This window comes from Castor canadensis, chromosome 2, assembly GCF_047511655.1.
Source record: "Castor canadensis chromosome 2, mCasCan1.hap1v2, whole genome shotgun sequence".
NCBI classification, from domain to species: domain Eukaryota; kingdom Metazoa; phylum Chordata; class Mammalia; order Rodentia; family Castoridae; genus Castor; species Castor canadensis.
The window spans coordinates 65,415,425-65,428,937 of NC_133387.1; the positions used below are offsets into that span (position 1 = coordinate 65,415,425).

Below are 13,513 nucleotides of genomic sequence, written 5' to 3' on the forward strand. Positions count from 1 at the left end.
GGTTCTTCTCTTCTGGGTTTGGACTACTATATCTAATCATAAACTATTTAAAAAGAAGATATGAAACTGACTTATATGGTCAACTAACTCCCTTGGGTCTAGTATAGTATCTTATGTATGCCTACTAGGGGGCAGAGCATAATACATGATAATTAATATTAATAAATTCCAGTGCTTAAAAACTTGATTATGAAATCTATATTAATTGTTGTACGAAACAACTGAATATTCACCTGCACATTAAAAGTAAGGTTGAATTAATAAGTTGCATGAAATAATCTTTCACAAGTCAAAATAAAATCATGATTTATGTATATTGACAACATCTTTGCTCCCTTCCCCTGAGTAGTTATAATAGATCCAAACTTACTTTCTGCCCTTCAGAATATGAGGGAATCAAGCAGATTATATAACAGCATGAGCGGAAAGCAGACTTCTATAGGCATTCAAAAGAAGTTAATGTCAAATTCTTCTTAGGCATAAATCTTCATGTTTTGACTTTAGACTAGATAAAGCTGTCAAGTGGCAATGTATACAGTCCTCAGAACTGAAAAGAAGGCTGTTTAAATCTATGTTCAATCACCTTGCAATAAACAGCACCAGTCCAAAATATCCTTCTTCAGGAAATTTTTAAAAAGTAGCTAAACCCACCCACAGCCAGGAGCAAGAAATTTTATTATGGCCATGTGAGTCAGCTCTTTGTCATTCCCCTTGCTTAATCTTACCTATCTTTAGGATCACTTGGGGACACTTTTTGTCTGCCACAGCCCAGGAGGGCTTTCTGTTCCTTCCCCTGTTGGGTAGTTAGAGAGACTTTGAAGCAAGGTTGGGGGGTTCCTGGATGATCTTCCCTGAGTCTCTTAACTCACTTCTCTTTGTGTATAAATTACAGGCTTAGGGATGTGATTCATAGGAGTTATAACTGCTAAACTGAAATTCAAGCTACAAAATAGCCATGGGGAACACAGATGTCTCTGACTAGGAAGTGTTTAACACCGGGAAAAGTCAAGTGAATCATATTTTTTTTCCCCTTCAACAATTAAAGTAGATAGAGAAAAACCAAATTCTAACTATTGGAGAAAAACAAAATTGACTGAATGAAGAATCTGCATTTCAAGGTATTGGAAGATATTTAGTAACATAAGCTATTGAGTAACAAAGATATAGCCAAGGAAAGATTTTGATAGATCGTATCTATAATATACACAAAAGTAGAGTATAAAGGGTTCATTTTTTAAAAACAGTTATTATTTATTCATTGGTTTATGGTACTGGGAATTAAACCCAAGGCTTCAAATAAGCTGCCACTTATCAGCTCTATCACTGATACACCCTAGTCCTAAGAGGTACTCTCAAAGTCCTGAAAAACATCTAAATAACCTAAACATCCCATTCATTTGATAGATTTGCTTATTAAACATTTCCCTCCCCTCTATCTCACAATTTTAAAAAACTTCCACCAATCCTTGACACAAATAATTTAAAACTTCCAAAGAGTTTGGAGTCTGAATGAAGTATATAGCATATTAGCATGACCCAATACACATAGAAAACATAGCCACACTTTCTGCCACTCACTGTTTTGGGGATGATGAACAGCAGCAGAACTGCTGAGCCTGGCAGAAAGTAGCCAAGGTTTTCTACACCAGCTGTAAGCCTGACCCTTTCCTTCCTGACATAAAACATTTGCCTTCAGTTATAACCACTTCCACCAAGCCCACAACAGAGAATTCCAGCATGGTTTATAAATGGCATGCACCCTTTGGGGCACTACAGGGCTTGACTGCTGTCAGGACGCTAAGTCTGCCATCTGGCCTTGCTAAATAATCAATGTGTGTGTTTGAAGAGGGTATGCCAAGAAGCTCACAGGCCACACCCTGTACACACTACGGGGGCCGTAGTAGCCATGCTAATATGCTCACATCGGCTCCAAATCGGACACTTTTGCCTTAAGCGTGTGAATTTACAAGGGCTTTAAAGAATACGCTTTTAATTCTCTCTTAGGTTTTCAGAGAATATAGGCAGTAGTGATGATCTTTGTATTGAGGTTGCAATTCCTCAGGATTTTCAATGTTTAAGAATCTACTTAGAAAACAAGAAAAAAAAAAAAAGAATCCATTTAGCAGCCATTGTATGTCTACAATCTCAGGCACTTGGAAGGCAGAGATAGGAGAATCAGGATCCAAAGCTGAGAGCCTATCTGAAAAATAAGCTAAAAGCAAAGAACTGGTGGCATGGCTCAAATGGTAGAGTATGCCCTGGTACTGCCATCTACTTAGTATAATGGGATCGACACTGGGGTGTGAGTCCAAGGTTTGGATTCTAGCCCTACCACTTATGAGTTGTGTACATTCTGTCTACTTTTTTTACTTCATTGGTTAGTCTACAGATAAGGAGCCTAGAGCTCCATGAACTCAAATATTATTATTCACCCTCAATCCATATATACCACACTCATATTACAATGCTTAACAGTAGTCATTTTATGTGACTCAGAGGGATATATTTGAGGTCTGCAGATTGTTCTAGATTGTTCAGTAATAATTCCTGTAAAAGACTAATATCTCCTAATTCCTTTCAAGTTTTTAGTCTGAAATTTCTTCCTCTCTTTGCTTTGATCCTAGCAATACTTTAAAATCACTAACTAACAATCCCCCAGGCAGTAACATGGCTAACTAGTTTTTGCCTGTTTTTTGTCTTTGCTCCAGCATCACCTTCGCAGTGAGACTTTTCTGGCCCTATTTAAAATTGCAATCTACCTCCTCCATTCAATTCTGTGCTCTAACCCTCTTTATTTTCAGTTTTTTCCCCATTCAACACTTTCCACCTTCTAACATGGTACCATATGTATTCACTTATCGTATCTCATATGCATTGTCTACCTTCTCTCCCCTGGGACGTAGGCTCCATGACAGCAGGCATTTACATCCTGAGACCTAGGCTACATCAGATCATGGTTCCTACCATGGTTCCTACGGTAGGCATTCAGTAATCCTTGGTGAGCAGTAAATGTTGAATAATTTCTGTTCTGTATGTTTTTTACTGCTATTGAATGCACCTAATCATCTCTGTCAACACAATTGGGAATATATAACTTAACACATACACACACACTACCACCGCCACCACCACCACCACCACCCAGACCACATATGAGAAAACATTGGTCCTTGTCTATACTGTGCATGTCAGTAAAACTCAGCTGGTGTGTTTGCAACTGCTTAGAACCTCAGAATTCAAGGTAGAGACATAAATATCTCCAAATCTTGTCTAACTTCTGAGAGCATTAAGGGGATTCATTAGAGTTTAAATGAAAATCTGTGAATAATTTTCAGGTTTTTAAATGTGATAACACATACATTTTATAACCTGAGCTCAATGTAAGAAGCACTCTTGGGGACAGCCATGCTGCCTTACAGTGTTCATAGCAAATGTTCAGGGAAAAAGATTTTTCAGGAAGGGGAGTGAGTTTTCAACTGTAAAATGTTTAACTCAATTATTCAGCACTTATTCAGTATATGCTTTGTGCTAAGCATTATAACATGTTAAGGAAAACAACAAATTAGGTCAAGATTCCTGTCTTCAGAAAGCTCCCATGTGGGGGAAATGAGCTTTTAAACAAATAATTATGACACAATGGAGATGAACCATGTTAAGAGTGAGGCAAGCCATGGGTGGGGATGTACCTCAGTGGAAGAGCCCTTGCCTAGCAAGTGCAAGGCTATGAACTCCATCCCCAGCATTGAAAAGAAAGGGAAGGAAGGAAGCAAGCAAGGAAGGAAGGAAGGAAAGAAGGAAGAAAGGAAATGGAATGAAGGAAGGAAATGGAATGAAGGAAGGAAGGACAAGGAAGGAAGGAAAGAAGGAAGGAAAGAGAAGAAAGGAAGGAAAGAAAAGGAAGGAAGGAAAGGGAAGGAAGGAAGGAGAAGGAAAGAGAAGGAAGGAAGGAAGAGAAAGAAAGAAAGAAAGCCCTCAAATGAGGGGAGTCCTACTTTAGAATTTTCCTTTGGCTTCTGAATTTACTCCACCTGCTCAGGAGAATTAACCTTCTCTTCAAAAGTAGAACCCTAAGACCAGATGTGATCACACACACATGCAACTCCAGCTTTGTGGAAGGTAGAAATGGCAAGATCACCATTTAAGGCCAGCCAGGACAAAAAGAAAGAGGATCCTATTCAAAAGCCAGGATTATCCTATTCAAAAACTTGGATACACAGGAGTGTAATCCCAGGTAGGCAAGAGGCAGGTAGGAAGACTGAGGTGTGATGCTGGCCCCAGGCAAGAGCCAGATCTTACCTGAAAAATAAACTAAAGCAAAAGGGACTGGAAGTGTGGGTCAATTGGTGAGTGTTTTCCAGTATGACTGAAAAAAAAAAAGCAGACCCCCACATCTGTAGTTTTTTGGAGGAAAAGTATTATTTCCTTATAACCCAAATAATATAAGTTCACTGTAAAACCTTAGAAAAATGAGACAAGTTTAAGGAAAAACAATGAAGTATTCATATCTTCACCACACCAGTCAGCATTTGCTCTTTCTTTCACACCAGCTGACCTTGCTTAAACCTTCATGACAGCAAGCTCCCTTCCCTCTATGATGTACTGAGCCTATCCTCTGTGCAGTGTCTTTTGAGAGCAAGGTCACACAAGCAGAGCTCAACCCACTTCTCTATGGCTTCAAAGCTCTCATAAAGCCTGAAATTCAGAAGTAAATGACTGCTCACTGGCTTTCTCTCCTCAGCCTCAAGAAAGAGAAATGGCCTGTGACATCCAGGAGCTGGCCTGGCTCCCAGCTGGGCCTTGATATTCTCCTGCCAAACATAAACAATCTCACACAACATCAGCTTCGGACAAGGCCACTCTGCAAGCAGAGTGTTTCTCAATGCAGACAGAAACACATTCACTTCTTAGCCATATCTGAACACAGACACAACTACTTTAAAATCATCAAAGTCACAATGCATCAAGTATCCCCCCTCTCCTGCTAGGAGGACATAGTGACTAACAGTGAGTGTGTGAAAGCCTGACTAGGTCATTACAAAAAGACAAGAGGTTAGTCCAAGCAAAGAAAACAGAGAGTTTAGGGTGCAAATAACACTGTTGTGATTGATAGTGTGAAGTTCATTCAGGGAGTTTTAAGGTAGGAGTCAGAAGATGATAAGAAATGAGGTGGGGGGGTGCAAACCGAAACCTGATTATGAAGAATTTTCCTTATATGTGTGATAAGCAGTAGGGATTCTACTCTGATGATAAACTCTTGCTTTTAATTGAGACATGGAAGGATTTTGAGCAGGGAAATGATAGCATCTATCACAGTTTCACTTTACAAAGCTCATAATTACAGCTTTATATAGGTATCAAGAAAGTAAGGGCTGGACAACAGGGGAGGATGCTAGTAAGCAATTCCCAAAGAAGGTGGTTCTGATCAAAGTTGGGTAAGTGGGACAGGGAAGGAGGTCATAAAAGAATTTCCTCTCCTTTTTCTTTTTTTTTTTTTTGGTGGAACTGGGGATTAAACTCAGAGCCTACACCTTGAGCCACTCCACCAGCCCTTTTCTGTGAAGGGTTTTTTTGAGACAGGGTCTCACAGAACTATTTGCCTGGGCTGGCTTTGAACCATGATCCTCCTGATCTCTGCCTCTGGAGTAGCTAGGATTATAGGCATGAGTCACCAGCACCCAGCTTATTTTCAAAATAGGGTCTCACTAACTTTTATATGGGCTGGCCTCAAACCATGATCCTCCAAGTATGTATGCCTCCCAATCCTTTTTTTGTAAACCGCACAGACGTTTCAGTCTAGCTCCTAGAATATCTTTCCTAAGGCCACCAAGCAAATTCTGCCACCTCTGTGATTCCTGAGACTCCCATTTACATCTAGCCTGTGAGTTCCTCAAGAGCAGAAAACGGATCTTTCATTTCCATGCCCATATTCAGCATTGTAAGCTAAGGCAGAAGTTTTGCAAATGCTGGGCATACATTTGAAGAATAAAGTTTTTCAAGGCTGGTCTTCTAAGGAAAGGAACAGACTAATGCATCAAGAGGAAATAACAATTATTAACATATGTGCCCAATGTTGGTGCACCCAACTTCATTAAACATCCAGTATTGGACGTAATAACACAGACAGACCCCAACATAGTGGTTACGGAAGATTTCAGTACTCCTCTATCACCAATAGATAGGCCACCCAGACAAAAAATCAACAAAGAAACTCTAGAATCGAATGACACAATAGATCAAATAGCCCTGAAAGACAAGTACAAAATATTCTATCCTGCAACAATGCAATATACATTCTTCTTAGCACCCATGTAACTTTCTCCAAAACTGAACATATTTTAAGGCACAAAGAAAATCTTAACAAATATAAGAGAATTGAAATAACCCCCTGCATAATGTTTGACCACAATGCAATAAAACTAGAACTCAACAAGAAACAGCAGAAAATAAACAAACACTTGGAGACTGAACAACACGTTTTCCATGATCAGTGGGTTATCAAAGAAATAAGAGAGGGAATCAAAAAGTTCCTGAAATTTAATGGGAATGAAAGCACAACCTATCAGAACCTATGGGACATAGCAAAGGTAGTCCTAAAGGGAACGTTTATAGTCATGAATGCATATATTAAAGACACAAATAGACCTAAAAATTATGTAATGCTGCATCTCAAACTCCTAGAAAAATAAGAACATGTTAAACCCAAAACTAGCAAGAGGAGAGAAATAATAAAAATAAGGACCTAAGTCAACAAAATACAGACCAAAAAATCATACAAAGGAACAACAAAACAAAAAGGTGGATGTTTGAAAAGATAAATAGGATTGACAGACCCCTAGAAAAATCTGAGTAAGATGAGGAGAGAATTTACTTTACCAAATTAGTAAAATTAGAAATGAAAAAGGGGAGATCACAACAAATACCAATGAAATCCAGGGAATCATTAGGGACTACTTTGAAAACCTATAGTTAAATAAATTAGAATATCTAGAAGAAATGGACAAATTTCTAGGTACATATGACCATCCAAAATTGAACCAAGAAGAAGTTAAGCACCAAAACAGATCTATTACAAGCAATGAAACTGAAGCAGCAATAAAGTCTTCCAAAAAAGAAAAGTCTAGGACCTGATGAATTCATAGCTGAATTCTACCAGATCTTTGAAGAACTAATACCAACACTCCTCAAACTTTCCCATGAAATAGAAAGGTAAGGAACACTGCCAAACTCATTCTATGAAGCCAATGTTACACTCATTCCCAAACCACACAAGGACTCAATAAAAAAAGAAAATTGCAGGTCAATCTCTTTAAAGAATTTAGATACAAAAATCCTCAATAATATATTTAAAAACTGAATTCAACAGCATATCAAAAAGATCATACACCATGATCAAGTTGGTTTTATCCCAGGAATGCAGGGATAGATCAACATATACAAATTGCTAAATGTAACACAGCATATTAACAGAAGCAAAGACAAAAACCACATGATCATCTCAATAGATACAGAAAAAGCTTTCTACAAAATTCAACATCGTTTCATGATAAAAACTCTGATGAAACTAGGAATAGTAGGAATGTACCTCAACATAATAAAGGCTATATATGAGAAGTCTACAGCCAGCATCATACTAAATGAGGAAAAACTGAAAACATCTCCTCTGAAATCAGGAATGAGACAAGGGTATCCACTCTCTCCACTATTATTCAACAGTCTTGAAATTCCTATCCACAGCAATAATACAGGAAGAAGAAATAAAAAGAATACAAATTGGAAAGGAAGAAGTGAAACTATCCCTATTTGCAGATGACATGATCTTATACCTAAAAGAATTGAAAAAGTCCACCAAAAAACTCCTACACACCATAAATACTTTCATCAAAGCAGTAGGATACAAAATAAATTTACAAAAATCAGTAGTCTTTCTATACACCAACAATGAACAGAGTGAGAAAGAATATAGAGAAACAATTCCATTTACAGTAGCCTCAAAAACATACCTAGGAATAAACTTAACAAAGGATGTGAAAGACCTTTACAAGAAAAACTATAAACCATTGAAGAAAAAAATTGAAGAAGACTACAGAAGATGGAAAGATCTCCCATACTCATAGATTGGTAGAATCAATATTGTGAAAATGGCTATATTACCAAAAGCAATCTACATGTTAAATGTAATTCCTATCAAAATTCCAGTGACATTTTTCACAGAGATCGAAAAATCAATCCTAAAATTCATTTGGAAGCACAGAAGACAACAAACAGCCAAGGCAATACTGAGCAAAAAGAACAATGCTGGAGGTATCACAATACACAACTTCAAACTATACTACAGAGCCATAGCAGTTAAAACAGCATGATACTGGCACAAAAACAGATATGAAGACCAGTGGAATGGAATAGAAGACCCAGATATAAATTCACACAGCTATGCCCACCTGATTTTTGACAAAAGCTCCCAAAGCATACGATGGAGAAAAGACAGCCTCATCAACAAATGTTGCTGGGAAAACTGGATATCTGCCTGCAGGAAACTGAAACAAGATTCATGTCTTTTACCCTGTACAAGTATTGAGTCAGAGTGGATTAAGTACTTAATATAAGACCTAAAATTTTGAAGCTAGTGCAGGAAAGAGCAGGGAATACACTGAAATTAATAGGCATTGGCAATGACTTCCTAAACAGAACTCAAATGGCTCAGCAGCTAAGAGAAAGTATTGACAAATGGGCCTACATGAAATTTAAAAAGGTTCTGTACAACAAAAGAAGTGGCTTTTAAATTGAAGAGGCTGCCCACAGAATGGGAGAAAATCTTTGCCAGCTATATACATCTGACAAAGGATTAATAACCAGAATATATGGTCATTAATCAATGACCCAAAGAAATGATCAAATGAACTAAACAAAGCTTTTTCAAAGGAAGAAGTCCAAATGGCCAAAAAATCACATGAAGAAATGTTCAATATCCTTGGTTATAAAGGAAATGCAAATCAAAACCACATTAAGATTCCACTTCACTCCTACTAGAATGGCTACAATGAAGAACACAACAACAAATGTTGGTGAGGATGTGGGGAATAAGAAACCCTCATACACTGTTGATGGGAATGTAAATTAGTACAACCACTATGGAAAACTGTATACAGGCTCCTCAAAAAACTAGAAATAGATCTGTCATATGATCCAGCAATACCATCCCTTGGGATATAACCGAAGGAATGCGACTCAGGTTACAACAAAGGTACCTGCACCCCCATGTTTACTGCAGCACTGTTCACAATAGCCAAGCTGTGAAAACATGCCCTAATATTGATGAATGGATTAAGAAAATATGATATTTACATACAATGGATTTTTATTCAGCCACATAAAATGAAATTTTGTCGTTTGTAGGTAAATGATAGAACTGAAGAATAATATTTAAGTGAATTTAGACAGGTTAGAAGGCCAAAGGCTGCATGTTTTTTCTCATATGTGGAATATAGACCTAATACAAATATAAGCAATATAAAAACAGGTCACACTAAGGGGAGGTCACATATGAGAGAGGGAGGGCAAAAGAAGGAAGTTTAGAAGGTAAATATAGTTGATGTACTTCCTATACAAGAATGAATATAGAATTTTTAAACCTGCTGAAATCATCATAAGCAGGGAACTAAGGTAGAAAGGAGAAATATAGAGAAGATGAACCAAATCAGGTTATAACATATATACACATGGAAATGTCACAAAGAAACTCCTTATATAGCAATCTTAAACAAACAAAAATGTCATTCTTTTTCTTTTACAGAATTGGAGAATAGGAGGGCAGAACAGGTCCTGTCTGGGGAGTTGGTACCAGTGGGGAAGGAGGATGTGGGGAAAGGGTGTAAGAGAGGAATATGGTGCAAATACTGTGTACACATGTATGTAAAAATGTAAAATGTAAAAATGAGACATGTTGAAACTATTTCAGGCACGAGGTAGGGGGAAAAGGAGAATGATGGAGGAGATGAATTCAAGTATAATATATTTGATATAATATAAGATCTTTTGTAAATGCCACAATGTACCCCCAGCACAATAATAAAAAAAGAGTTAGAAAAAAAGATTACAGACTAGTCCTAAGGCATCACCTGTATGATTTCTAATATTTTTTACCTTTTTAGTATGCTTAACCAACAATATGATCTTATAATAGCTGTACCCAAGCTCCACAAAACAAAACTTGCTTTGTTTGACTTGTTCAATTTAATTAGAATCTACAAACCTACTGAATGTGTTATTATTGAAAGGCACTGTGCTGTGGTGTATATTGCGTTAGATGTTTTATCTGCTAATAAATATGTTCCTCATCTAATGCACAGTAAATCATTACATATTAAAACTATGTCATTTTATTTGAGGAGATAATTAATGTTTTAATTCAAAGTAGGTAGGGCCAATATATAGTTTATTGTACCAATTATTTTCCTTATTACTTCCTGACGGCAAGAAGCCATCATTTTTGTTAATATTCTTTTTCACCTTATCTTAGTTAAATTAATGTGATTTCAGTAGATTAGGTGCTGTTGAGGAGCTCAGTGATTTCCTTCTGGTCCTGGGCCACATTATATTTTTTAATAACACTCACGTCTACCATCACGTAGATCATGTTCTCGTGCAACCCTGCTACATATGGCAATATTTCTTCTCGCTCACTGAGACTTATTTCCTACTGATATTTCTTGACTTTTCATTTTAATTGAAGTAATCCAACCTCAATTATTCACATATAATACAAAAGTCTCAAAAATTCAAGGCTTAAAAGAAATTAGTTTTTAGGCAACGACAAACATTAATTAGGCCTATCTTTTTCTGATATTACTCATTTTTTAAGGATATAATTCACTACTATACAGTGTTCTATATTTTCAGAAATGTGAATTTTCCATAGTCTGAAAAAAAGATTTACATTATGATAAAACTGTATATTTTTAATGTTTGCAGCCCCAGAAATCACAGAATAGGGCTGGAGCTCTATAGTAGAGTGCTTGCCTAGCATGTGCAAGGCCCTGGGTTCCATTTCCAGCACCCCCAAAAAAAAAAAGTCACAGAATAAGTCTGTTTAGCCAAAGAATATTGACAATATGTGTGAAACTATAGAGTAGACTTTTCTGATTATAAAATTACATCAGTAAATAATTAGTTCACCAGTAAAAGTCATCAAATACCACATTATTTTGATATAATCACATTGATTATATCTATACATATAAAAAACAACCAATAACAAATGGCTTTTTCTTGGGCTTCTTAAAAGCCAATATAACTTTCCTTATTTTTCCCTAAGTCCATTAGATTTTTTTTAGCAGAAAGGTAATAAAATTTTTCTTTAAATTCAATAATGTAATCTTTTAAAAGTTTTTGAGTTATCATACATTAATAACATGAGGTGATTTTATCATGATAATATCCTCAAAATATTATTCTAAACAAAAATTGATGCTATGTCTATGATAATCAGTGGAACTAACATAAAAAGATTATGAATCAAGAGATGTATATATGGCTGAGTCCAGCTTGTATTCATTCAATCTACCAAGAATTATGGAGTGGCCTATCTATTCCGGGCACTATGTCAGCTTCTGGAGAACCAAAGATCATTGAGGCATAGCTCCTGTACTGGAGAGGCTCAGTCTCAGGTTAGCACCACCACTCAACAGAGGAAAACTGTATGTAGAGTGGAGACTGTTACAATGGAGGCACAAAGTCAGATGGAAGCTCAATGGGTAGGAGGAAAAAGTTTGCATGGAGGCAAGGATCCTGGTTTCCACCTTCCCATTGTGGTGTGTACTTGCATGTACATCTGGGAGAGGTTGGTGTGGATGAGAGTCTGGATGTATATGAGGCAGTTCCAAAGCAGAAGTCACATGTTTTTGAGCCTTTGTAACACAAATCTGATATTACATAATATTTAATCTAAAATGAATATATTTATAAATATTAAATTAATAGCATACAAAGGTGAAGCAAAGTCATAGATACTATGACCTTAAAAGTAATAATCAGAAACACTTTCAACAAAGATGACAAGAAGGCATACTTGTAGAATTTAAAAATTACCACTAAGATTTATATTTCTAGGATAACTAATGACATCATTAGAAAAATATCACAAAAATATAAAATTTCTTTTGCTTTGCTTTTCTCATACTTAATATTTTCAGTAGCCTATAGATCTTTATCAATAATTACTAAATAAATAACTACTGGGGATATGAAGTGATCAATAATTCAATTTTTAAAACATCATGATCAAGTAATAGTAATGAAATGCTTACAGCACATTAAAAAATCACGAATAATTTGGACACAACTAACATTGCCAAGTCAAATATGATTCTTACCTCCTTGTTCACACAATTGCTGGGCTAATGCATCTTTGAAAATAACCTGGCCCCTATGTGTTGCTGTAGCCCTGTAAATGAAAAGAAAAATTTAATTCAAATATTGAAATTGTTTTATGTAAATGCATTTTTAAAAAACATTTAAATTAAAAACTTCATTCTGAAACTTCGCTTTGTAGATAGAATTTTTTAAAGGAGTGTATTTAAACAGTGATATAAGTGAGCAATAGAATGAAGGCATAAATCAAGACTATTATTTCCTAGTCTTATTTTATAAAGATATTGTAACATTTGCTCACATTGTGTAACAGCAGATGTTAGCAAAGCCTGGATGGAAGAAAAAATATGATTATTAAAATTTCTTCTCCAGAAGATGTTGGTATGAAAGAGTTTTGTGGAGTAATAACGATATTAGGCCTGAGAGAGATGTTCTTTCAGTATTTTTTCTGAAATCAAGTCACCATGACACAGGTGAGACAGAGTCATGTTTTTTAAAAAGTATTTGTAAAAACAGGGACTATTCAGAGCTTTCATAAAAAACAAAATCTCTCAGAATAAAACACCCCCCCACACATACACACTGAGTCTAATTCTCCCTTTGAAGGGGATATGCATCTTTTACCTCCTCTAATGAGAGCTGTACACATGGAGGGTTGAAAAAAAATTGTATACTTACCATAGATTTGTTATTCCATGGCTATAACAGGAAATGCCTTATTAAAGGAAGAATTATTTATGCTTTATATATGAAGTGTTTTTCCCTTAAAAAGAATTCTTCTGGTGTAAAATGTATTCTCAAATGAGTTTATAACAGAAAAGCATGTTTCCTTAAGAAACATGATTTTAGATAATGTGCCATACAAAATGTTTTTACTAATTAAAAACATGTTAACATTAAATATTGACTTTACTTGTTGCCAAAAATCACCCTAGGACAAAAATCTTATTCAGCCATCATCTGTTGGAGATAGATTCTGTGCAATACACTGTGCCAGCTCATGAGAGGGCAAAGTTTGGCCTCTGAATTCCTCCTGCTTAGGATGCCATTGATGCTTAGGACACCTTGTCCTTTGGTGGGCTCAAAAGGATCTCCTGGCTCCCCTACATTCCCCACTCTGGCCTGCATACTGATGCATCTTCCCCTT

The 13,513-nt window shown here is 36.3% G+C and overlaps 1 protein-coding gene across 2 annotated transcripts in view; it reads right to left on the bottom strand.

The window, feature by feature from the left end:
• Window positions 1-13,513, bottom strand: part of Reln (reelin) — a 450,273-nt gene that overhangs the window by 251,425 nt on the left and 185,335 nt on the right. For both annotated transcript variants that reach the window (XR_012445193.1, XM_074064926.1), the window contains exon 4: window positions 12,369-12,439. Coding sequence is in view for 1 of the 2 variants with exons in the window: in XM_074064926.1 (XP_073921027.1) it covers window positions 12,369-12,439 (71 nt within the window). In the remaining variant the exon portion in view is untranslated. The remainder of the gene's footprint in view (window positions 1-12,368; window positions 12,440-13,513) is intronic.